The sequence below is a fragment of the Salarias fasciatus genome, chromosome 6 (assembly GCF_902148845.1).
Source record: "Salarias fasciatus chromosome 6, fSalaFa1.1, whole genome shotgun sequence".
Lineage (NCBI taxonomy): Eukaryota > Metazoa > Chordata > Actinopteri > Blenniiformes > Blenniidae > Salarias > Salarias fasciatus.
In genome coordinates, this window is record NC_043750.1 from 27,556,109 (window position 1) to 27,582,250 (window position 26,142).

At 39.9% G+C, this 26,142-nt stretch overlaps 4 protein-coding genes across 4 annotated transcripts; 2 read left to right on the forward strand and 2 right to left on the reverse strand.

The window, feature by feature from the left end:
• Positions 1 to 2,031: 2,031 nt before the first annotated feature.
• Positions 2,032 to 3,867, reverse strand: LOC115390339 (ecto-ADP-ribosyltransferase 4-like). The gene is made up of 3 exons (XM_030094172.1): positions 3,710 to 3,867; positions 3,403 to 3,522; positions 2,032 to 2,994 (listed from the first exon to the last, which is right to left on the reverse strand). Exons 2-3 carry the CDS (start codon positions 3,520 to 3,522, stop codon positions 2,140 to 2,142), a joined length of 975 nt encoding a protein of 324 aa, XP_029950032.1. The 5' UTR covers positions 3,710 to 3,867; the 3' UTR covers positions 2,032 to 2,139.
• A 2,964-nt stretch (positions 3,868 to 6,831) lies between these two features.
• ftr84 (finTRIM family, member 84) lies at positions 6,832 to 11,781 on the reverse strand. Its single transcript, XM_030094709.1, has 7 exons — positions 11,071 to 11,781; positions 10,715 to 10,810; positions 10,329 to 10,562; positions 9,793 to 9,949; positions 9,641 to 9,697; positions 9,493 to 9,546; positions 6,832 to 9,334 (listed from the first exon to the last, which is right to left on the reverse strand). The coding sequence occupies exons 1-7, from the start codon at positions 11,644 to 11,646 to the stop codon at positions 8,793 to 8,795; spliced, it is 1,716 nt and encodes a 571-aa protein (XP_029950569.1). The 5' UTR covers positions 11,647 to 11,781; the 3' UTR covers positions 6,832 to 8,792.
• Positions 11,782 to 14,731: 2,950 nt separating this feature from the next.
• Positions 14,732 to 18,036, forward strand: tppp2 (tubulin polymerization-promoting protein family member 2). The gene is made up of 4 exons (XM_030093874.1): positions 14,732 to 14,878; positions 16,302 to 16,493; positions 16,695 to 16,848; positions 17,191 to 18,036. Exons 2-4 carry the CDS (start codon positions 16,303 to 16,305, stop codon positions 17,380 to 17,382), a joined length of 537 nt encoding a protein of 178 aa, XP_029949734.1. The 5' UTR covers positions 14,732 to 14,878; position 16,302; the 3' UTR covers positions 17,383 to 18,036.
• A 4,133-nt stretch (positions 18,037 to 22,169) lies between these two features.
• On the forward strand, positions 22,170 to 24,805 carry LOC115390983 (complement C1q-like protein 2). Its single transcript, XM_030095054.1, has 4 exons — positions 22,170 to 22,440; positions 22,642 to 22,821; positions 23,821 to 23,949; positions 24,504 to 24,805. Exons 1-4 carry the CDS (start codon positions 22,347 to 22,349, stop codon positions 24,803 to 24,805), a joined length of 705 nt encoding a protein of 234 aa, XP_029950914.1. The 5' UTR covers positions 22,170 to 22,346.
• The last annotated feature ends 1,337 nt before the right edge of the window (positions 24,806 to 26,142 follow it).

Sequence of the window (26,142 nt, forward strand, 5' to 3'; positions counted from 1 at the left end):
GAAACAGCCCTTCACCCACACCGCTGTGAGCCGAGTGAAGTTGTGCAATAAGCATTATTTTGACATGATCGGTTCTGTAATATTTTGTTAGCGATGCATCTGTGGTCGTGATCTGACTTGTTAAGTTCTCCTTTGCTGATGCAAGGATAGCAGTCATGGAAAGTCTTTCCAGACACATGCTATGAAAACCATGTTTCAACTCCATCTGGGTGCATGGACTGAACACCACCGTGTGCAAAGTAACTGATGCTTAAGGGAACAAATGTCATGATGCATCTGAGTAATCTGTCAATGGCCTTTTACTTCAGTTTGAAGCAAAGATAAAAAAAAATAATACTTTATCAGAAAATGTGGTTGTATTGTTTTAAATGCTATTTTGATGAAGCCATAATAGTAGAAATGTTAATATAAAATCCAAACTAAGACCCTTAAGCATAGGTTTAACCTTTACACTAATTTCAACACACCTCATCTGGACTGCAGACGTGCACAAGGTGCACATTGTCATAATGCTGGGCCCCTTGCTCAACGACATGTTTTGTCATGAACCTTTGTTTGACATATTGACAGAAAGTGAGTCATTGACCACGAACTAAAACAACAGAGTCAAGAAGATAAAGTTTTTCTCTGCTTGCTTGTTGGAAGTACTGAAGTAGCTGACATATTTTCACCTGTTCACTCTCTCAAAAAGGTGTTGACACTTTTTTGCCACTGCTGTAAGACTGCATCAGTGATTGCAAAATCCTCTGAAAGAATGTGAGTTTGAAGATAAACTTAAAAGTAACATTTCCTAGTTTTTATTACACAGTGATGTGGGCTGTGAATTGGGTTACTACAATGGATATATTACAGTGAATTGTCGCAATGCAATACAATATGATTGTTAAGTCATCAAACTAACTTTTTAAAGCACCATGCAGTCACATCTCGGTTGTGTTTTCACGAGTTGAAGTCTTTGTTGGTTTGATCAGATGGTAATGATGTTACAGGTAAGAACATACCTGTTCATTTGAGAGCTGACCAGTCAACACATCTCACAAAGAACAGATCTGCAGCTTGAAATGACATATCACTGAACAAAGGCCCCTGTTTAGAAATAATGCTGATCTCTATGGAAAGGACAGCAGGGCTGCACTGTAATGTGGCAGTGATGATTCCTACTCACAGTCAGAATGCTTGTCCAAGGTCTGATCTTGGTCAGGCTTGGTGGCATTTTATGCAGAGTGTTTGTATATGGGTATTTCTCTGGGTATTCTGAGTTAATTGTTAATTCTTGCTCATAGGTTTCTACCTATGTTTGTCTTTCTCTGTTCGCCTGCTGATCTGTCTGGGGTGTACTCTTCATTTGCCTATTCAGCTCTGATTGACTCCAACGTGACCCTGTTGGAGAAAAGATTGATGGTTCAACTTTATCTGTTTTTATAAAAACTGGTTTTCTTTACATATTTGTCTGCAAGATCATGAACATAGTTCTAATTTTCAGTTTTACATTGAGTTTTGTGGTTGTATAGAGCATGGCGGATGGACTTTGCCACCAGTGTATTATAAGCTGGAGGTCGAGTTTACATGTTGGCCTTGTGATTCCGTGAGTTTTTCTAGGAACTTCTGCTCTGTTGTCCATCCATCTGTCATCACGGCTTACAGTGGTTACACCCTGGACAAGATGCCAGTTCAACACAAGGAAAACACGGAGAGACACAATCTTACAAACAATGCAAAATATGCAAAAACATGTTTTCAGACTGTGGGAGGAACTTTGAGTATCCAATAAAACTTACATATGCAAAGTTAAGATACACCAAATTCACACGCAAAGGTCCACAAATGATGGATGGAGAGGTGGATAGAGGAAAATGATGGATGGATAAATAAGAAAAATGGCCTTTTTGGTTTTTTGGAAAATGTAAATATTTGACTTGTTTGGTACTCTTCTGACATCAGTTCTAAGGAAGTGAAAATTATTTAATCCTTTATTCAGTTTGACTTTATGCACGGCAACCTCAGCAATGTCAAAAAATGAGTTGCAGCATGTTGAAAATGTCAGCATTTCATTTAATTTGGACTTAATAATCAAGAAAGTGACCACCAGTATTTTAAAATATATTTCCTTGAATATTTGCTCATAACAAAACATTAAACTCAGCATGCAGCATGAACTTGCTCACCTGATACAGCAGGATATCTGTGATTCACCAAAAATCTAGCTGTGTAATCAGCAGTTTTCTTGTGGTGCAGTTTCACAATGACAGAGAGTAGCACAAGGAATATGATAATGACGCACATAATAATGAAAATGAGCCAAAGTCCCTGCACCGGTAACACAGATATAGGCTGCAAGTTATTGCTGTCTCTGTCATAAACACAGTTCATGTTGCTCTTGATCCTATAGATGACTCGACACTCCTTTATTTCTTTCTGGATGTCTGTGACTTTAAAAACCTCATATGGTGGAATCAGCACCTGCTTATTGTGTTTCAGAGAGGAGTAATATGTTACATCAGCACCAAAGCATGAGTAAATCTCAAAGCATGATGCATTATGGGTAGAGTTCCACTCCTTCAAACCGAGCGTGAAGGTACTGAAACGAATCTGCAGATTTGACATGTTAAGGTTTAAAAGTGCTTCTGATCTGTAATTTGTGTGGAAACAAGTAGCCTGGCTGTGTCTCACAATCTGAATGGCTTCGCTTAAAGAGGAGTAAAGAGAGTGAGGTTGAAATATTTCCTTCTCACTTTTTTCTGGTTCCTCAATGTTGTGTTTGACAGAGTGCAGCGCCGATTCTATGTACATATACAAAGCAAGTGAATGATGCTTCTGCATGTGTTGGTGAACGGGCACTCCGATGTTTTGTTTTGTGTTTCTCCAGGATCGACTGAAGTTTGCTTGACAGGCGTCCCACTTCTGCATTGTCGCCGTATCCGTTACAACCGTAGCTGCAGACGTGCAGTCGTCAAACGTGTCACTGTAGTCACTGCTCACATCCTGAGAGAAACCCTGACAGGAGAAGTAAAAGCATGTTCAAAACAGGAGATGGCGCTATAAACTAAACACTTCCAGGTCAGGATAAAAACAGATATTGATCTGTTTGGTTATACAGTGCCAAATATCAGTTATCTTTTATGTGGGGACAATCCCAGAGACACAGACAAACAGAGATCACATCCAGAATTACAGGCACTTCACTTGAACATATTTTTTTTGGGATTGATGGAGAAAAACTTGGAGAAAAACACAAATATTAATGGAAAATCCACATATAAAAGTCCCAGCTGAACACTCCAGGCATTTACAAAGTAATTTTCTTGCATGTGGATTTGATGTGGTAGATCATCGACATCCTTAATCATTTATAAATTAAGTTTATAATATTGTGATTATTAACCAGCATTTAAAATTCCATACCTGTACTTCCGAGTCCGGCCAGCTTAACAATAGATGTATCATAATAAATGTCAGCAGTCCCATGAAAATAACCAAAGAAGCAACAGTATATGTAGACGTTTTCTTTCTGACAGCTTGCATCTGGAAAAGAGAAAATGTGTCTTGAGGGCATCATGTTTGCATCTCACAATGTAGTCGGTCAGCTATACCATATTTTTATTATCTATCAGTTTTTGTTTTGTTTTTGTTTAACGTGTCACAAGCATATGACTCATGGTAAATAATTTGAAAGGCAACTTGCATAAAGACTACTAACAAAATAACTTACCACATCTTGAGCAGCACTACAGTGAAGCTTGGTCTGTAGCTTGAGAGGAAGATGTTTTATTTTCAGACCTTTAGTGAAAAAATCCTCCTGTTTCACTCCGTGCTCATACAGGCTTCCATTTCTGTTTGCTTGAGCTGACGAACAAACAGGAATTACAAGTTTAACCACATGTAGATCCTCCTACTTGTAATGCGAGCAGCTAGTGTGAGGAAAAGGTTTATTTACCCATGAAAACTGCATGCAGACAGCATGTGAATTTGCTGAATTGTAATGTGTACTGAAAACTAAAAAAGGGGGGGAAAAATCAACATAAGGAAATGTCGGGTTGTTTCTCGTCAACTAATACTGTAGAGACAAGCACATTTAAAACAAATTGACGTGTGCACATACTGAGGAAAGGTGACCCAAACAAACCAGAAACCTACTAAATATAACCATGTGGGATGGCTGCAAGGAAACATTTGTATTCTACGTTCATTCTAGTCTTTTGTTTCCTGCAAATTTTAGTTAATCTGCCCACAAAGTCTTATTCATGACTACACCTTTCTTAAAAACATTTAAGAAAATAATATTGCAAAATATCAGTGTGAGAGCTCAAATTGCATCAAAAGTAGGTGACCATTTGGGCTTCTGTTGATTATACTTTTGTGATGACCCATTATCAATATTCTGGTGCATCTAGAGATTGTGCTATTTTACAGTTTTTTTCCAACATTCCCTTCAGGAAAAAAAAAAAATTATGACAGATGAATATTCATTTTTTTTAAGTTATTGTTATTGATGACCTATAATGGTACACAGACTTCTAGCTTTGTTGAAATCGTACATGCACACACAGACAATGCAATCATGTTTCATTAATCCAATGCATTTTAATAATCTATCATTCAAATTTTTTTAAAGCCTTGCATCATGTTCAGTTTGAACAAAGTGAAAATGTACTGATGTAAACTGTATTTGATGAATGTATCTCAAATCCACACAGTCTGATGCGAGTGCTTCAACAAATTATACAAATACTTCATAAAAAAAAATGCCACAACTATTATTATTTTCAATAAAGTCTTTAATGTCAATCATCATCATCCTCAAACACTAAGACATATCAGTCAACGAAATCTCTGAAGACACGTTTGTTATATTCAAACATTTACATTAGAAATATATCACAGGAGAAATGAAAAAAAAAAGCCTATGAAAATCAGGAATGAATAAAACGACTACAAGTTGATATGTTTTTCAGCCATGTCCGTTCTGAGATTTCTATTCATTTAAAAGAGAGAAGCAGGTAAGTTTCCCATTCCTGTGGAGGTAGAGGAGAGGCTGTATAAACCCAGTTGATAAAGCCAAGCTCACGCAAATGCTTAAGATACGACTATAATTCATGGAGTCAATGCAACACTGCAATGGAATAGCAGCAAGATAAAGAAAAAAGTTCACAGCCATGGCAATCGTAATGATTAAAATTGTTTTGAAAGCCCTTCTTTTTATCCCATTGCTCTTTTTCCTCTCTGTGGTGATTTCCCCTGGTCCCGGGAGTTTCAGTGCCCTGAGCGTGGCAAGGCAGCAGAAAAGTATCACAGAGAAGAAGAGCAGATTCAGGGTGAAATATGTATACAGATACACAGTGTTATGATATGTGTACATTGAGTAGATGCAGCAACCGAGGGTAATCAGCCAGGCAACAGCGCTGCAAGCCGCCTTGTACCGGAGACGCTTGTACCTGAGAAACAGCACAGGCTGGACGACCCTGACGTAGCAGTCCACACAGATGAGGCACTGGAAGAACGGACGAGCTGCATACAAGAGGCCAGTCAAAAAAATGAAGGCTTCAAAACAGTCAAATGACCCCGTTGTTACAAACACAATATAGCAGATGATGGATACGGAGAAAAGGATCTCAGAGAAAGCAAGGTTGAGAGAAAAGAAGTCTGAGGCAAAAGCCCTTTTGCTCATTATCAGTGCCATCACATAAAAATTCAAAGGAAGACCCAGGATGATGTTGACGGCGCCTCCAGCCATCGATAAAACAGAATCATGGGTGCCAAACACACTGTCGTTGTGGCCCGAAGTAACACCCACTGCAGAAGTAGTATTCATCTTGTGACTGCGAAGAAGGAAGCAGAGATCAAGGTGAAGGCAGCATTGTGATGATCTGCGGTTTCTTTTAACCTGTAGTCATCTGAAGCTACTGAGAACTGTAGCCTAACCTGACACAGAGGTGAGCAGTGTGCCGAGTGCACGTCCATCGGCTGTGAAGTTTAGAGACGCTCTGATGCACAAACGTCTTTCTGTCAGGTAGGCTACTCCTCTGTCTCACCTCTACAAGCCATTCATCTCACCCTCTCTTTTGAATCTGTTGTTTTAAACCACGGAGACATTTAGAAACATGCAAAGTATTCCAGTCACATTTGATCATCTTTTCTCCACATTAGTCATGTCTATATGCACCAACAGGCATTTTTTCTTTTCTAAAAACGTGTGTATGTCCACTTTGTGATTTTCAATACATAAATAATTACAATACTAAAGCAGATTAATGATTTGAAATGTGCATACCCACACGGAGAGGGTAGGATGCAATAATTATTTTTCTGTTTCTAATTTTCAGACTTCTGTCACAGAAATAGCTTGACATAGAAATGACAGAAATGTTCCCACAGATCTGACTACACTGACAAATGTTGACCCTATAAAATCTACAGGTCAGCTCTTAGCTCACTGGCTGAACACCTGTGCGTTTGCATACAGGGACACGGCTGTGCTTTGCGTCTGTTAGGTGAGAACATGCAAACCACTGCCCCACCTTTGGATAATTTGTCTTACAAATAGCGAGCTATTAGAGGTGAGGCCATAATGGGCTTTGGAGGAAAAATGGAAAAAAATGTTTTGCTGACAGGAACACAGACACATAGCAAACTCATATCATGAAAAACAATGTGTCTTGTTTTGTGAAATGTTTACGTTGTATGAATATGTAAAGAACATGCACCCATCCTGGTGGTGAAACCATCGCCTGACAGCTGTGCATACAAAGCCTTCCAGGTAAGACAAAAGCTATCTTCCAATCTAAACAGAACTCATTCATAAAATGTAAATCGAAGCAGCTAAACAATGACAAGTACTGCATATTGGTAGCAGTGATGATTTATTAGGTAATGAAAAGTGAGTAAAAATAACTTCATGAAGCTTTGTCAAACAAAGAGCTTTACATTATATTTCAGAAGGTTCGGTATGAAAATACATGATGATGAATGAGATAGATTCCTCAGTGACAGAATGATTCATCTCTTGCTCACAATCTTAACAATCAACACACTCACTCCTACAAATAAACAAGCAAATAAAAGTAAATTACATTAAATATTTTACTTTTGTGTATGTTCTTTACAGAGATAACTGACAGTGATCAACAAGTTTTAAATGTTACATTAAATACAAATATACAGAATGCCTTGTTTAACAGCCCAGTTTGTGACTGTAATGTTTATTATCAGAGGGAAAATGGATGATTGCAGCATCAACGATACTTCGTCTCCTTTCTTGCTCGATCAACACGTGGACTCTGCGGGGGAAGCTTTAAGGATGGCTGCATATGCAGCGTCCCTTCTCTTTGCTCTGCCCATCAACGGCTATGTGCTGTGGATCATACTGAGAAGACGGCGGGAAAAGATCGCCTCTGATTTTATTCCTCTCAACCAAATGGTGGGCGAGATCATTTTCTCTCTCATTTTCATCTGGTATCTCCTCAAAACCTTCTTCTCGAATTGTTTCTTCGGGATGATGTTTCTGTTCACCACTTCAATGTTCCTAATCGCGCGACCGCTGGCACAGAGCTACCTCTGCACGGAGCAGTATCTGGCAACGATCCATCCAGTGACTTTCCTCACGTATAAACCGCTGAGATACAGGCTGAGCTGTGGCTGCGCGTCCTGGCTGATTGTGTTCATTTTGTCCATCATCACCACTGCGTTCGATTTCAAAAGAGAAGTCTTCTACATGATAACAGCTTTGTATCTGTGCTTCATGTTGCTGATGAGTTTTTGCTGCGCATCAGTTCTCAGAGCTCTGAAACATCCCGGACCAGGAGATGGACAGAAAGACCGACAAAAAGGAAATGCCATTAAGAGAAGGGCTTTCAAGATCATTTTGATTAATCTCGTACATTCCGCTTTATCTCAGGTCCCACTGACAGCAGCGACAATCCTAAGAGCAGCCATCCCTTCTCCCCTGTTGTCTTTGTTTGTCTCAGTGAATGTCTGGACCTTTGTCTTAACAGGCTTCGTTCCAGCCCTTCTTTATCTCAACAGAGTGAGGATGTTGTCTAAAAAGCATAGTTTTTAAGCACATTTGAAGAGAATCATTAAATAGACACTGGCTATATTCGAAGTAGAAATATAGAAATATTTTATGAAGATAAAAATGCTGTATGTTGATTATGTTACTTTACACACTGTCAGTTGTTTTTGTTGGAATGAACAAATGTACATTTGATTATGCAAAAGCAAATTCTTCAAACTGGAGAGCAGCTTCACACTGCTGCCAAACCCCTCCTCCAGTAAAGTCCTGCTTTATGTGGTTGTATGTAAAGACGTCTTTAAAATATCTTGCTTAACCCTCCTGGATAAGCTACAATATAAAATACTACAGCCAGTAAATAATGTAAAATTGAGACTATAAGTATATGAATCATTAAATCATTTTAGTTATATTGGTATTTGTTTATAGTAAATTTACATGAAGTGACAAGTGTGAATCTCCAGTTATATACCTTTCAGGAAGGCTGTTTATCTGTTTAGCTCAAAAGTTCTTTTTCACAGTGATTCATACTAACCTCTCTCATAATGTAATTTATGGTTTTATCACACACCGACGGGAAAAAGTATTCGTACACCTCAGGGTGAAGTGAGAGAGACGGATGATAAGTACAGAAAAGGGAAAGTTCCGTTTTTGTGTTTGCCAGAACCACATTTTAAAATGGAGTTATTTTAGTTCACCTGATGTGAATAAAAAAAAACTGTTTATTCATGATGCATGTAATTTGCATTGAGAATTTGCAACTCAAAGCAAAACTTGCACTGTTTTAATAAGCCATTGGATTCTGCTTTAGCTGGCAGAGCGTGACTGAAGCCCCCACACCAAAACCGGCATACAGAGGCTCGCTGAACTGCGCTTTGAATTTGTGGATGAGCTCCATATTCTCAGATACTGAGTAAAACGAAACAGTGTTGCCTGCATAGTCCAGGTAAACACCGATTCGAGTGGCTCTGGGAGTGCGGGGAAGGTCTCTGTCTACCTTGTTGTGCCAGGCAGAATAACCTGAGTCGGAGCAGAGGAGGCTCCAGGACTTGTCGTTGTATCCCAGCAGGCTGTGCGAGTTCTTCCCCTTGCGGCTGATGCTTTTATAGGCCACCCCTATGGAGAACTCTCCGCCCCACTCTGCCTCCCAGTAGAACCTGAAACCTGCCAGAGGCTCTTTGCACAGGACCTGGGAGAAGCCGTCGAAACGCTCCGGATGATCCGGATAAAATTGGGCCGCTTTCTTCCGGGTGACCTTCTGATTCCCGTCTGACAGGACCAGCTCCTTGTACACGGTGTTGGGATCAAAGCTCATCTTGCAGGAATCTGAAACAACAAAGCACAGTTTCGAATTGTTTACCATGAAATGTTGAGTAGCAAGAATTTTCTTCAGCTATATTAGTTTTTATGTTTCACTAAATGTAAATGTGCTCAGTTTAACTGGAAAAAATTACAAGGCAGTGTATGGACATGTGTGTACTCACATCTCAGGAAATCTGGTCTGGTTTTTGGCTCCTGAAAATCTACCCTGGAAGGAACTGTTTCAAAATAAAAACATTTATATCACACATTTGAACACATCTCAATTACATCATCATATGCAATAAAAGGATTTGTTCTGTTCAGACCCACCTTTGACTCGTTTGTCTCCATTTCTTGGCAAAAGTATGTAGACTGGAGTTTCACTGACTGTGGAAACACAGTTGAGCAGTGTTCGGTTAATTTGTTATCAGCTCAATATTTGTTTTCACTATATGTCACAATAAGATTCAACTGGAACAAACCTGTTTTGGAGATTTTGCTCAGTTCCTTTTTGCAGACGTCATCCAGATGTTCTTTCATTTCTAGAGCTGTTTTACTCATCTCTCCAAAAGAGAACTGAGGGTTGATGAGCACTTTGGGCACCATGGCCTCAGGAGGAATGCACAGGGTTGGAAAATTCTGGTTTAGGAAAAAATAAATGACTTATTCAGTGAGTGAGTCGCACTGAATTATAATTAGTACGTGCCCTAATGACAGGCAGCAAAATTATTTGGTGATGGTCACAGTCCTCATAATATAAACATTTGAAGCCCTTCTGTTGGTTAGTTTTGAAAAGTTATACAATTCAGAAATGGCAACATTAAACACTCATGGAAATCAGTCCAGAGAAAATATTAGGATATAAAAATACAGAGGCATGGCAAATTCTTATTTGTGTTAAATGAATAAAGAAGATAAATTCCAAACTACTTAAACATCAGTAAATTTAGCAGTCTATCAGTGTTATGGAAGATGATAAATAAAGAAATGTATTAATTTTTGAACGATCAGTCAGTACCTGCAGAAAGTGAATATTATCCTCCGTTTCGAGGATCTGCCGTAGTTCTGCGTCCCTCCGCTGTAGCTCCTGAATCTCCTGCTCCAGGCGGTCCACGTAACCCTCAGCCTGAGACATGGCTGCCTGCATGTTGGCCATTATCATCTGATGGATTTCAGCCTTCCAGCGCTCCACCGCTTGCAGCATTTCATGAAAGGTCTTATCGCTCTCGGCCTGCGCTCGCTGAGCACAACTCTGGAAAGTAAAGTCAGTTTGTCAGCAGCTTTTAGCTGCAGTAGCACTCCTTTCTCTTCTTGTGATCACAATTGATTTCCACTGAATTGGAGAACTTCAGTGCTGCTCACAGTTGAATCAAGCTATTGTTGAGTGACTTTTTATGGTTTTACCTTCAGAACATCCACATTATGCTTGAGCTCCTGCAGCTCCTTCATCCTCTCCTGAATGATATGCTGCACTTCTGACTGGGTGACCACCAGGACTTTCTTTTGTAAAAACAAAAAGACATGGAGAAACTGTTTTAATAATCACAGTTACTGCCAGAAAACAGACATAGCTTATTCAGGAGATTTGGTTTTCATGCATTTTCAGTTTGACAAAACTCAAAATTGATTTATTTCCCATTGATAAATCAAAATCTGAGGCGAATTAAAGGTGGGGGATTTAATAATATGCTGGATTGACAAATTCAAAATGTCTACTGCTCAGATGAGCTGCACATGTTGATTGAAAAGTGAGTTCTTACTTGTTTCTCAACCCGTTCTTCTTCCGCAGAAGCGATGTTGTGGCTGCGGTGCTCTCTGACAGTGCAGAGCACGCAGATACACATCTGATCAGAGCGGCAGAACAGCTCCAGACCTTTTTCATGCTGGGGGCAGATCTTCCTGTCCAGGTGTCCCGTCTCATCCACCAGTTTGTGCCTCTTGAACGTAGATGACTCATAATGAGGCTTGACGTGTATTTCACAGTAGTAAGCCAGGCACATGAGACACGACTTGACAGCCTTGTTGCGTCGGCCGACACAGAAGTCGCAGAAGGATTCGCGGTTCATGTCGGGGAAAGGAGTGAGCTCTGGAAGATGCTGCCGAGGCTCGTGGTTGACATCGGGGAGGTTACGTCTCAGGACAGGACGCGGCGTGAAGGTGGCCCGGCACTGCGGGCAGCTGTAGACCCCCATGTGGTCGAACTGATCCCAGTAAATCTTGATGCACTCCAGACAGTAAGTGTCGCCACAGGGGATGGTGACTGGATCTCTCAGGCCATCCACACACAGAGGACAGAAAACCTCTGGTGGTAAAGGGAAACCAGACTCAGCCATCATGTTGTGCTGGACTGGAATCTAATCAAAGCCGTTTCAAGCTGGATACTCAGCTAACACAAGTAAATCCACCAGGTAAAGTAGGATCAGCCTGAAGGAGGTCTAGAAAAAAGCCACCCACTTGTAATGGCGCTGCTCTCTTTCTAACCGGTCAGTGTTGTTTTCTGCTGACATTTAAAGGTAAAACTTTGTTTGTACTGCAAACAGACAGGTGCTGTCTTCCCACATGCACCCTTTTTCCAGCGCCTGAGTTAAAGTCCTGACATGTGCAACCTTGATGGAATCTGCCCAGCAAGCAGGAGTCTCAGCCAGACTCCCACACTAAGGTCAACTTAATATTACATAGTGTAAATGAGTGAATAAAACTGTCAGATAATACATTTTAGAAAATATGTGGTATGGATTTTTATGATATCAAACTCCCATGACTCAGGGTATGAAATGATAAAAGACATAAAAAATGAATATTCTGATTTCAAAGTGTGTTAGTTATAATTCGGCCCAGTAAATCAGACGAGTGACTTTTCTATTTTTCATGACGAGAACTGCTCTTTCAGGTAAGATTTAAAATCTCATGCTGCGATGGATTGATTTTCCCCTTCAACCAGTAATATCACATGTGAAAATCTAACATGTTGTAGTCCACTGTGAAACACACAGACCTTCATATTCTTTAACTTCCTGCGACTGAGCGTTGAGTTTCATGATGGTGCTTCATATCAAAACATCTTGTCCTGTGAACAAAACAAAGAAGATGAGGGTTCTCTCAAGGACACGTCTGAAACTTCAAAACAACACAAGGCGAAAGATGCAATGCACAAGTAATCCTGGAAATAAATAGCCTGTTACCTAATCACCTGTCACGTGGCAAAAAAAACACAATTACACAATATCATTTAAAGTCATTTAAAGGTCTTGACCCCAGAAAATGGTAATGTTTGTGTTTTTCGAGATTGGTGAAGGTGTTTTTTGTTAACCTAAAAAATGAAATGAAATGAAAAAGAAAAACTTTTTCATTTGACCTAATGAGGAAACTGACAAACAGAAGGAAACCTAACTCAAATCCATATTTGATGTGAAATGTCTTTGCAGCAGAAACAGTGGCAGCCAACATATGTAAATTATTTAAAGTTTCTTGGTTGTCTGCACTACATTCAAGTTAAAAAGTAATCTGATCTGTAGCTATGCGAAAAAATAGACAAGTGCATTGTGCTTAAAAATGGACCACACAAGCAAGAGTAATGTTTAATGCTATTATTGGACATAGTCATTAAACATTTATAGTGACTGAGCATGGTCTAATCTTCCTCTGACAGAAATAATCTCAACCCAGGACTTTCAGCAGATGCTAATCAGACATACAGTATATAATCTTCAGGTGCAATTTTGGACCATTTTCATGCATCCAGAGGTAACCGAATCTTGCCATTTTAAAAATGACCTTCAGTCTAAATTGCTAACTTCAGGTGGACGAAATGTGAACGAAGACAGGAGGTTCAAATATAACATGATCCTGATTATAAGATGCTCAAGTTTGCATATAAATGAAAGATAACTGTGCAACTCTGCTGAATTTCTCTTCAGTTTTCTGGGTTTTTTTTACAGTCTCCAAACCGCCTTGCATCCTGTCACCCCTCCTATGGATTTTACTCCAGCTGTCTTTGCCACTATGTTCTATTTCCACATGCTTCCCCAAAGCATGCTGACCTAGCTGACGTCCACCCATTTAAAAAGCTGCATTTCAATCCTGTCGGTGGCTTGCCAACAACAATGTTGAAGACGTGTCGCTGGCTTCTCATCCCTCCTGCTATGATTACTCAGCCAGCTTTCGTTGCTCATGCATGACATTAGGGCGGTTCAGTCAAGTCTCTGAAACACGCGTCCAATACCAGCATGTTGCTCATGTTTCTGAGGGCCCTGAGCTGCTGTTATGTAATATTCAACAAAACACCTGTGGCTAAATATATTCACATCCCAAATGTAAGATGACAACTCTTTTTAGAATGGTCCCAGAAATCAAAACAGGACAAACAAACGTTCATACAGTTTACTGGTTAGACTTGTAGAGTATCATGGGAAAACTGCAGGGACTCATGGACAAAATTCCTCTTCAACGGCTTACATCTTAGACAACAGTGACAGTGATTCATTTGAGTCATCAAGCTGAACCACAGAATTCTTTGATTTCACTTTGTAAACCTTTCAATGACTCCTGGTTGAAGGTTTTCAAAAACCTCTTTTTTAAGAGACATTGTTCACATTAGTAGATACTCCTTGAGAGTATAACGATGCTTTTCAGTACAAAAAAAAGTTTTTGTTCTCTGGCAAATCAGAGCCTCTGGATCACTGGTTTAATTTTATGATGGCGATGTTTTTATTCTAAGTGGATTTCAAAAAGTACTGTGAATGGTAGCTTGAATATTTCACATTTTGTGTCTGTTGGTCACACATGGGTTTAAAATAAATACTATTGTGCTTCCAGTGCATGCAAATAAACTTCACTATAGATCCACATATTCTGCCTCAGGGTGTCTCTTCATTGCTGTTTCCCCTTTGTGGGGTTATGAAATGCAGATCCTCTGTTGCTAGAATGTGTCTATTTCAGCTCCTTGCCATGCTTCAAAATGAATGTGGGACTGACAGCCAGTTTGACTGACATGAAGCTGAGAGACCAGAGACAAGTCTTTCCTGTAATGTGTCAGCTTCATGTTGTCAGTGCTCTTTGTTCTGTGAAGGGCCGCTCTCATCTTTCCTCAAACAAGAGAGCTCTTGTGTCAGTGACTGAAGGAGACAGAAAAAGAGAGAGAGGCGAGAGGGAGCAAGAAGACGAGTTGATTTTAAGGAAAGTTTCTGTGAAACCAAAGGAAAAAATTAGTCATTATCTCTACTTGTGCATTGCATACCCCACAAAGAGAAGATGTTAGGGAGAAAAATGATATATTGAGCTCAATGGTGTATTTTTTCACAGATGTCTGCCTCGAATGAGACCAGAAAGACACAAGAGAGGCAGAGTACCAATGATGTCATTGACTGTGCTGGTCTGTACTCTCTCCCTCCTCCCATCCCATCCTCTGCTCGCTCCCCTCCTGCTTCTCTGCATCTCTCCATCTTTGTTGAGAGTCTGGGAGTGGCAGGAAGGGAGAAAAGCAGAGAACAAAGCCGGAGGCAGAGGAGGACGAGGTCAAGCAGGATTTTCCTGATTATCATCACAGCATCCTTGAGTTTACGGCTACAGGTACATCTTACTGTCCAGTATTTTTACATTGCTGTTGTACGAGCTAATGCAGCAAAGGGGATGGATTCATGTTTAATTTAAAATAAAAGCAGAGCGTTACTTTTCTTACAGCATACAGCCATGCAGAAATGCATTTGTTTATAAGTAGGCCTATTGGTTAAAAAATTCAATATATTGCTTGTGTTGGTGGTTTATTTTAGTACACCTCTGCAAACATTTTAGATGTACTGTGGTTATATTTTGTAAATAGTTTTCATGTCTTTACGAGGGTCTGTTTCGTAACATTTTTCATTTTTCAGCCTTAGTGATTGTACATATTTTAATTCAGCCCGGCTTTTCCAGTCAATCCAAGGAAGACTTCAGTCATGGATAAGTCTGAGACAGCTTGTGTTGTTGTGTATGGCGGAAAGCAAAGGAAGAAGAGAAGGAGGAGGGAGGTTCAAATAGCTAAGCAGCCATTTACAAATTAGGCTGACTGAATTGAATTGGCAAGAGAACAGCTCGAGTGACACTCACGTAATTATGAATGGGAGTGTGTGTGTGTGTGTGTGTGTGTGTGTGTGTGTGTGTGTGTGTGTGTGTGTGTTCTCGTATTTCTATCCTTGTTGGGGCCAAATGTCCCCACATGGATAGCAAAATGTGGAACGACGTGCCTTGTGGGGACCTTTTTCCGGTCCTAAGTAGGAGAAACAGTGTTTTCTTGACCATGTTGTTGTTACTGAAAAAAGTAAAAGTGCAAAAACATTTCTTTAGGGTTAGGCTTTGTTGTGGTGTGGGTTAGGGTTAGGGTAAGGGTCAGGGTTAGGGGCTAGACATGAATGGGAGTCAATGGAAGGTCCCCACAAGGATAGAAATACGAGACTGTGTGTGTGTGTGTGTGTGTGTGTGTGTGTGTGTGTGTGTGTGTGTGTGTGTGTGTGTGTGTGTGTGTGCACGTACGTGTGCATGCACATGCACATCCTCGTTGTTGTTTGACTGATCTATAGGTTCCTCTTTGATGATATTGCAATACAATGCAAAGAAAGTTCAAATATCAGCGTTCGGTATGCGGCAGTCATTTTATTTTGAATTCCGTGAGCAAAAAATGAATGTTGGTGAATGTGAGGAGTCTACAAGTGGCCAAAAATACTGTGTGTGTGTGTGTGTGTGTAGCTTTACCTGTTGGCAGGCTAACAGAGAAATGAAGGATACAGCTCTTTTCAGACCTCATAAGAATGAAAGTGACTGAATATTCACCATCAAGGATGTCATGTGCATCAGCACCTCTGCGAATGGTCTTTTCTGTTTTAGATAATGAGACCATGTGTAGTCATTATAATAAGTGTCTTAGCTGCAGATGACTTGGCTGCATCTCAAAATCCATTTTCTTCACTTCTCTATATTAAAACCTGAACTGACCGGAAACCTTGTGCGCCTCTGTCAGCATGGCTGAGGGCTCAGCGTCTCCAGCAGAGGTGGAGGGCGCCTTCCAGAAGTTTGCCGTCCATGGAGACTCCAAAGCCACGGGAAAGGAGATGAATGGCAAGAACTTCGCCAAAATGTGCAAAGACTGCCACATCACCGACGGCAAGAACGTCACCACTACAGATGTCGACATTGTTTTCAGCAAAGTCAAGTGAGATTTCAAGCAGGCTTCATCTTCCTCAACTAAAGCAGTGATAATTCAGAAAATCTGCAAAGCACAGAAAAGCCAATAAAGAATTTATAATCCGAGATTAACATCATATATCCTCTTCTGCTTCTCTTCTCCTTGTCAATATTTTTGATTATGAAAAAACACACAGGGTAATTTTGTTACTTTTCTTTGTTTCTTCAGGGCAAAGTCTGCTCGTGTGATCACCTTCGAGCAGTTCAACCAGGCCCTGGCTGAGTTGGCTCCGAAGCGTTTCAAAGGCAAAAGCAAAGAGGAGGCGCTTCAGCAGCTCTACGGTCTCATTGTCGGGAAGGAGCCCGCTAATGTCGGAGTCACTGTGGGTATTAAATCATAACCTCTTCACACTTTTCAGCAGATAATCCTTTGAGAGATATATTCACACAAAACAGCAGGAATAATCGTATTGATCAAGGTTAAAAAACATCAATAGATCAAGAATTAAATCTTGCTTGTGTGGAATGAGTTCAAAATGTAATGGCCGATTGTACACACTAGATGGTGCCAAAGCAGTCAATTCTTTCAACACATCAGATCTTTTAAATATAATTCCTCCTTGGCGTACTAATGCTTTGTTTCAACAGAAGTGGAGCTTTTAGCTCATAATGAAGTGAAATGAAGAGTGGAATTATGGTCTTTAAGTCCTTCCTTTGCATTTCAGAAAGTGGCAAAGGCTTCAGCAGTGGACAGACTGACCGATACAAGCAAATACACTGGGTCACACAAGGAGAGATTCGACGACTCGGGCAAGGGAAAAGGAAAAGCCGGACGTGAGGACATCCCAGACACCAGCGGCTACGTGTCGGCTTACAAGGGCAGCGGCACTTATGAAGACAAAGTGAAAGAAGCCTAATCTATCCAGGAAATGATGAAAACTTTGTCACACCAAAGCCTGAACCAAGGGTACGAAAGAAAGACCCAAAAAGTATTTTTCAGATAAATGAAATTAGTTAATACAGCATTTTAAATTACATGTAGCATGTGAACTGCATATTTTCAGTTGTTTTGCAGGGACCAAGTGATAACACTGTTTGCCTTGATGTATGACTCTGCTTTGCACTGTGCACCACTAACACCTTATTGCCTTATTGAATAGTCCCCCACTAATGCAAATACTTTAACATGATGTGCTGCTTCACTCAGTTACCTCGATGATAATCAAGCAGGATTCAGCAAATAGCTCTATATCAGTAACTTGATTTTCTGAGGTCGTCACGTCACCAATCAGTGCCCTTTATCAGTTTTCATACATTTTGTTATTATTGTGGATGGTTATATTTCGTAGATTATATACCATCTATACATTTCCGGAAAGAGTCTACTCATGAAGCTATTTTGTAGCGACTATAGTCTCACATAGTCTGTTCTAGGTCATCTTAATGTAGTAAACATTTTGTGTAGGTTTCTTTTCATGCTGAAAGAACAAACTGTGTCCATTATCTTTCTGAATGAAAACGGAATGAAGAAGACTGAATGTAAAAATCCAAATACATATATTAAAAAGGGATTAAATGGACTACGTTGTTTTTTTTCCCCGTATAATCGAGTTACGGGACCACACACAGACACGTAAAATGATAGCAATATAATGTTCATATCAATACAGACAGCTCCAAAGTTTCCCACTGTTGTAGTTCACATTTAGAGGGTGTATTGTTGAATTCATTTTGGGGAAGTTGAAATTTCTGTAGAATGAAAATGCCAAATTTGCCAAAATTATTACATCTTGGATCTTTCTTCAGATTTGGAGCCAAAAATGGACAAAGAAAGGTCAAAGGTTGCATTTTTAGTTGCACCAATATCTAAAGAGAACATACACACCACAGATATAAGACATGATTTCTCAGGATTTCACTGTATTTTGCATATGGTCCACATGCAGAATATGAAGAGTGATTAAAGATGAGTATGATCATGGAAATGTGACTGTGATCATGCAAATATGACCTCTGACCTCTGAGAAGATCAGAAGAGAGCCCCCCAACACCCAGGATATCAGCTGCAATCCCAGAGCACTCATTCCAGCCACCTCACCAGGAAGACGTCCACTCACCGGTCCACAAGGAGGCAGAGGAAGGCCCCGGCCAGAACTCCCAGCGGCCGGGGGACCAAGATTGCCACATGCTGACCTCTTTGGGCACCGGACGCCCGGGGCGGGCAGAGGAAACCCCCCCACACCGGTGCCCCAACCACATATCACAGGAGCCAGGGTATAACAAACAAATATGTGAACATGTTTTTTTGTGAATTGTTCATCTATCATCAAGCATCATTTAAGTAACTTGCTAAGTCTTCTCACTTTTGGAAATTACTGACACTGACCTCTCTGCTTCAAAAATGTTTCCATCAGCTTTGAGTTAAGATGCACCTGTTAGTTACTGAAACAATTCCACCAACCCCCAGTGGACAAATTAGGAACATCTACCTTCTTTGGAAATTTACAGCGCTTTTTTGTTTTCCACCTTTTGTTTTACTCATTTTGGTTCCTGGGCCACATGTTTGGCATCAGTTTCATAGAGTGACTGAAGCCTTCTCAAACATTGCAAACATCGTACCTATGCATATGAAGTTTTTGGTAAAGCAGGTCGCAATACAGGAGCCTGTTCCAGCTGACAATACAGAACACCTAAACCCTGTCCAATGTAATGCCACACACAGGGACAAATATTTACACCTATTAAAAGTTACATGTATCCCTTAAAATCAAGTCTCTGGACATTGTGAAAGCTTGACTGAAGCTAGAAACACAACTTGCAGAGAAACAGTATATCTGCACAAACTATCCGAATCCAGATAATTCTTTCTGAAAGTATTAATAAAAAGCTATAGTTTTGCTGTGAATTTATTCAATTTTATGATCATGAGCCCACACACTTTTCCCTGCTACTCATTGATCTTCAAAATGAAAAATGATCAACTCTTCAATCTATGTTGTCAGTAAATAACACTTAAAGACTACAAAGACTACAGCTTTCCTGACATAAAAAGGCACTTTTCCATGAGCCTGGTCCATTCCCAGACATGATACAATACAGTTACACACAATAAAGAGTCAGTGAAGAACAATAAATACTTTCATCTTGTTCAGGACCTCCCTGTAATGTAATACTAGTGTCATTTACAGACAATACATGGCGTGCAGTGGCTTAGTGCATGTGGTTCATGTTGAAAGACTATGTATGACAGTATAAACTGATGAACATGACCCATGTTTTTGTGCTATTCTGTGTTATTCACAACTCATATTGTTTGTTTTGTCAGGCTCAATTCACATGTGTAGTGTTTGCAGCTGTTTAATTCTTCATTCCAATTCTCTGGCCTTAAAACTGCCTTTCCTAGAGTCACGAATAAACCTCAAATGGATGTTTTTGGGACTGTGGAGGACAGCTGTAGAAATGCACTTGGAGAACATACAAACTCCACACAGAAAGATGTCCAGTCTCCATGAATAACTGTGATGGCTTTCGTTTGCCAGTATTTTTTTCAAAACAGAAACAACCCAGCTGGCATTTTAGCGTAGAATCACTGTTGAATCAACGTCAGGTATCAATGTTAAATAACTGTTGAATTTTGTTTCGATTTTGCAAATCTGATCAACGTTGAAATCACAACGTTATTTCAACGTCATGTCTTCAACCATGAATCAATGTTGGTTTTAGTTCAACTGAGCAGTATAGCAGCAAAAGTGCAGAAAATTAAAAATTGATTTGACCACCAGGCTTGCAGTCTGAGGTTCAGGCTTATTCTTTCGGTCAATTACACTTTTCATTGCAGACATGTGAAACCTGGGATTTGAACTCAGGACTTATTGTGCAGTGAACATCAGCCTTACCTGTTGAGCTATTAGTTTAGTGGGTATTTAGTGTACAAATGGGAGGATGACCACTAGTTTGCAGAAAACTACTTATCCTGAAATACAGTGCAATACACACGAAACAAAGTGGTGGTTTTAAAGATGTTTCTTTTGTGTTTCACCCAAGTTCACAATTCGATGGAATTACGCACTAAATTTAACCGCTTGGGCGGCTCTTTTATTAGACATAATTCTATCTTTACGAGACAATGAAAACAAACACACTCAAAGAAAAAGAAATACAAGGCGGGGTTAACATTCACATAAACACTTTTCCAATGGTAAATTTATCAACGTTGTCTGGATGTTGAAACAACGTTGTTTTTCAACTGACATACTGACATATTTCAGCTAAATTTTTATAAGTCGTTATTTTAAAAATACTGACGATTAGATATACGTTTAAAAAATGTTGATATTTCAATGTTGAATCCACAGTGAGTTTACGACACAACTTCAACCATTTAGTGTCAACGTTGTTTTGACGTTGAATTCATGTTTTTCATCAACTGACATGATTTCAACTAAATTTCAACGTTTAAGGTCGGTTGAATGCCAGCTGAGAACGTTCAGATTCTACGAGCTCCTTCACAAAACTTCAAATTTCAGGTGAACTTGATGAATGAACCAGTTATCTCACGTCAGCACTGCAGCAAAGTGGTGAGCACAATAATATGACAGTCCTAATTAAAGCAAACATGTTAAAGGGGCTATTATCCAAGCAAAGCCATTTTCATTTGAAGTAACAAAGAAAAAACCCTTTTAAAAGAAGTGGTGATGAGAAGTGGAGTCATTATTTATCTCGTTAACTTGCACATTCTGATTTTATTCCCTGCTTTTAACGCCACAACACTAATTGGCTGAAGATTTAGAGGTAAAATTAAATGTGTCTTTTGTAAAAAAAAAAAAAAATACCAACAGCAGTGCTCAGACTCTGTCCTGTCAAATCATCATTCATCCATTTTCTGTGACTTTACCCTGTTCAGGGTCACTGGAGCCAATCCCAGTTGACTATCAGTGAAAACTGGATACACTCCCAATATTTCATACGGTTTTTTTTTTTAATGTGGCAACAAGAGTATTACATATGTTTTACAGTATATGCCACACTAACAACAAACTAAACCAGGACAATCTGTGACCCAGTGTCATATTTTCCAGTTGATCGGCAGATACTGAGAGAAAATCCATCAGATTTCTCAGAGAAAAACAAAGTGAATGATCTTATCAGCGAATCTGACACCTCTGACCCAGAAACCATAAAAAATATACAGAGTATGTTAGATACAATCTCTCAATAGGTTTCTGAGCCACACTGGGGAGCTCATCTGGACGGCGTTTGTAGAAACATGCCCCCATAGGTCACACCTTCACTGAAAAGCCGAGGGCTTGACATTGTGTTACGGAGGGGATGGCTGAGGAAATGGATATTTCAGGCTTTGCAGTCATCTGAGTGGCCAAAGACATCTCTCCACCCATCAAGGAGGAAAAAAAAACTGACCTTAAAAAGGAGTATATCTTAGAAACTATTGCTTTGAACACTGCAGAGAGACCATCAGGTGCTAACTTTTGAAAGCACATCTCTCTTTGCAATATTTATTAGGCTCACTGGTGGTTTAAACACTGTGCTCTTTCATGTGATTACACAGTCAAGAGGAGATTCTCACAGAACTGGAGTAAGTCAAGAATTACTATTGCAATTTTTCTTATCATGTAGTTGATGTGGCTTTAACGTTTATGTACTTTGCTATAAGCATTTACTTTCCTGCTGTGATCACAAAATTAATTCTCATTATCATGTGAAAGAAAATTAAAATACCTAAAAGTTTTCCATCCATAACAAAATTAAGAAAATACTTATTTTCCCTGTGTATCTGTGTGAAAAAAAAGGGATTTTTGTCTCTCTCGAATCATTTTGACATTGTCATACTTTTCGCACTACAGACTTTTCCCTGTGTTGTGAGATGAGAGCCTTTGCATGCGCGTTCTTTGTTTTGGGCCTGCTGAGACACAGCGCGAAGGCCGACTCTACTATCAACAGCTTACGAGAAGCAGCAGGTAAATAAAACACTGTTATCTAACTTTAGCTGTAAATCTCAAACCGGGTGGCTTTTTGAAGTAACAGTGATGAAAATTTTGACAGTTTCATTTATAACACATGACTTGGACAATCATTTTATTCCCATAAAAAAAAAAACTAAAACAAAGCAGCAGGATTCAGAACTGATTCCAAACTTTTCCTTTCTTCTGCCCGTGCAGTAAGATGGGATGGGGAGCTACCGTGCACAAACTGGGACTGTGAATGTGCATTCAAGCATCAGCGAGGCTGCTGCTGCGGGGCCCCCGATCTGGTAGCAGTGGAGGACCAAATCTTCATCAGAATGATGGACCTTTCGAAGCGCCTGACCCAGCTGGGTGACAGCGCCCTCCGAGTCACAGGTACTGCTTGAAAAAAGCCACGGGTAAAATCTTTTGGTTTAGCGGATGATGAAACAATTGGTCCTGTTTTGAGTGTTTAATTCTCTGAAAAGAATTCCAACAATGAAACCAAACTAGATGTTGAGAGCATCTCACCACAGAGAGTTACGATTTGCATCTTTCTGAGCACTTCAAAACCTTACTTTCTCACTTTCAAAGGAAAATGACTAAAGCTGTGAATACATTGCCTGGATTCATTTAGATTTTGACTGACTCTGCTCCTTTGTTGCAAGATAACTTTAACTTTTAACATTTAACAGTTTTTCAGCACTCGGTTTTTGACTGCACTGTTTAGCTATTATTTGGAAATCTTGTCTAATTGCAGAATTTATGGAGGCCACTTTACTGAGTGAAACAAATATATATTTCCTCCATCAGGCAGTTGTTGAATTTATTGAATTTTCTAGAAATCATATCCAGTGTAGCAGTAAAGCAGTAATTTTTAATTGAGAAGAACTCATTCCAGGATAGGCATCAACGCCACAGTGGAATGTGTGGGGTCACATTTTTTCAATGTCTTCAACAATGGCCAAGTGTTTACGTACATTGTCTGTTTACCTAATTTAAAAGACAATGCTTTGTTCTATTTTGGAAACTACAAAACTATACATTAAGCATGTGGTCAAAAAAACAAAAAAACAAAGCCAGTGTGAACACAAAACAAACCATGCTCGAATGTGTTTATTAAACTATGCTCTGAAGCTAGTAACAGCACTACAAGTGTGAATATGTCTTAACAATGAACATTACATGGTGAGTATAATAACTGATATTATCTCATCAGTTTCCTCACTTCTGCTTTCTGCTGTGTTAATATCTTGGTGACAAAACAAGCTGACAACTGCTGTGAATTCTAAGAGCTGACTGTATCTCCTGAAAGACTTTTTGACTGGTATATTACTGCATTTCACCATCATGGAGCTAAAGACAGTGTGGGTGTCTTTTCTGCCTTCATCTTAGGAGAGAAGGTTGCATTTACAGCTTCCATGAGCCCCAGTGTGCACTGCTTTGGACCTTTCACCAGGAACAAACCCATTCCTTATGACAGCATCAGCCTCAACCATGGACGTGGATATAATCCTGCTTTAGGTGAGTTCCTGTGAGAAATGAGTAAAAACTACTTCAGTCTCATTAGCAGTCGGTTGTGTGGTGGTGTGGTTGGCACTCCCACATCACAGAGATAAGCTATACTTGGTTTTAGTCCAGGTTTGGAGGTGTTTCTCTGCACAACTTGCATGCTCTCCTTGTGCATACATTGGCTTTCTGGTTCTACTGGCTGTATGTCTGCGTATGTATAACTGTGTACTCAATAATGGACTGCCCACTTGTCCAAAATGTACGCTGCCTATAACCACAGTCAGCTGAGATTTGTATGATTATCCCTCAACTCTGAAATGGATAAAGTGGTTTCGACTCCAAAATTGTCATTGACAGTGTGTCTGTGTGTGTGATCTCTGTCTCTGTGTTTGCTTTATATTTGATTGTAAAAATGTCCAGACCACTTTTTGCCATTTTCCCATAGCAAACTGTGATCAGCTTCAGCAACCTGCCATGGAGCGGATGGAGGATACATTACAATGACAAGTAAAGGTGATGACTGAAAGATTAGCATTAGATTAAAGTGAAAACATGTGTCTTTCCAGGCGTATTCACAGCCCCGTGCTCCGGGCTCTACTCCTTCTCCGTCTCCATCTACTCAAAACTGAGTAGGGCCGGCGACAGGATGTACCACAAGGTGCAGCTCATGAAGAACGGGGAGGTGATCGCCTCAACCTGGGAAGACAACAGGGATGATTCAGAGGACAGCGCCTCGCAGACGGTGCTGCTGTCGCTGCAGCGGGGAGGCCAGGTGTATGTGGAGCTGCTGAACAGTCGGCAGCTGTGTGGGACGATCAAGGGTCTGAACACCTTTTCTGGCGTCTTGATTTATCCCACTTCAGAATAACATTGGCTCCACAAATATGTCCTGAATGATCAAGAAGATTTGATCAAGTTTTGCTAAGCTGAGATAAGAAAAGAAAACACAACACATAAATACCTGCATGTTCCTAATGCCTCAAACGTGATAACAATAAAAAAAAATGAAATGGATTTGTTGTCTTGCATTTGTCTTCAAAAAGTATGACGGGGTTTGTGTCAAAATAGATAGCATATGGATGACGTGTTTATCTCTTGAAGTTCATGAAGTCGAATTATTGACTCTGATAGTGATTTTCTCAGAAAACAATGAAAACAAATGGTTTTACTTGTCTTGTGGCATTATTAATGCACAGAGCATCCTGAACCAGAGGTCTCAATCACTCACTATATCTTCTAGAAAGCTTTATGTTTATGTTTGTTTTTTCATATCTTTTTTATAGTTTAATGGGTTTCATGTCGCTCCTAAAACAGTTCATCAATTTCCTCTGCGTCTTTTCTTAATTTTCCCTCCTAACATCTGCAATAAACATGTTAGTTGGGGTAAATTCCCACGTTTCTTCAGACAGTGTCACACCACAAAGATCCACTAAATGGCACAATGGGATGTAGTGATGCAGTGGTTTGTAGTGTTGGGTGCCTGTTGTGGATTTTACATGTTCTTATTGTGCATGTTTGAGTTTTCACTAAAAACTCTCAAAAATACATTCAATGGAAAAAAAAGACAAAGGAAATAAGCTTTTGTGCATAGCATCGGAGCTGCCTACACTGTGCCAGAGTTAACTTTCTGAATGACGATGTTTAAAGGCCAACTACTGTTCCAACTGCAGTCTATCATAATTCAGTGTTGTTAACTTGCAAGAGATGTATTGTTTTCCTTGTTGCTCTCAGTTCAGCAACACAAAAGTGTTCTGAGATGGACATAAATGTGTTGAGATACACACACACAAAAGAAGAAAGAAAATGTGTATATGCCTTTTGATATTGATGCTTTAATGCAAAACAACATCAAAACAGTTGTAAACATGGTGGTTTGTAGCCACAAAACATTATACCCCGTAGCTTTATACCCGCAAGGTGTGTATCGCTGTGAGACAACAGCCTGCACCTGAACCATGACTGTGGATATTGTGTGTACTTCTTCTTGTGCTGAGATGAAAGCCGGAGATCATTAAAACTTGCTTGAGATTATCAAAGGCGACAGAGCAGGAGGCAATTTCATCAGCCACACTAACCAACAGAGAGAGATCAAGGAGTAAAGTATGATAACTCCAGGAACAAAGACAGATGACAGCAGACAGAGACCACATGCACATGTGAAGTGATTGAACTTCGTGTTGGTTTCTGATGTTTGTTGCAAAGTGA

Coding starts and splice junctions, on each gene's coding strand:
- LOC115390339 (XM_030094172.1), bottom strand. CDS start 3,522: ATGCAAGCTGTCAGAAAGAAAACGTCTACATATACTGTTGCTTCTTTG. Junction 2,995..3,402: donor GGCCGGACTCGGAAGTACAG/GTATGGAATTTT, acceptor TTCTCCTGTCAG/GGTTTCTCTCAGGATGTGAG.
- ftr84 (XM_030094709.1), bottom strand. CDS start 11,646: ATGATGGCTGAGTCTGGTTTCCCTTTACCACCAGAGGTTTTCTGTCCT. Junction 10,811..11,070: donor AAGAACGGGTTGAGAAACAA/GTAAGAACTCAC, acceptor TTTTTACAAAAG/AAAGTCCTGGTGGTCACCCA. Junction 9,950..10,328: donor ATAATATTCACTTTCTGCAG/GTACTGACTGAT, acceptor TTCCTAAACCAG/AATTTTCCAACCCTGTGCAT.
- tppp2 (XM_030093874.1), top strand. CDS start 16,303: ATGGCTGAGGGCTCAGCGTCTCCAGCAGAGGTGGAGGGCGCCTTCCAG. Junction 16,494..16,694: donor ATTGTTTTCAGCAAAGTCAA/GTGAGATTTCAA, acceptor TTGTTTCTTCAG/GGCAAAGTCTGCTCGTGTGA. Junction 16,849..17,190: donor CCGCTAATGTCGGAGTCACT/GTGGGTATTAAA, acceptor TTTGCATTTCAG/AAAGTGGCAAAGGCTTCAGC.
- LOC115390983 (XM_030095054.1), top strand. CDS start 22,347: ATGAGAGCCTTTGCATGCGCGTTCTTTGTTTTGGGCCTGCTGAGACAC. Junction 22,441..22,641: donor CAGCTTACGAGAAGCAGCAG/GTAAATAAAACA, acceptor CTGCCCGTGCAG/TAAGATGGGATGGGGAGCTA. Junction 23,950..24,503: donor TGGATATAATCCTGCTTTAG/GTGAGTTCCTGT, acceptor GTGTCTTTCCAG/GCGTATTCACAGCCCCGTGC.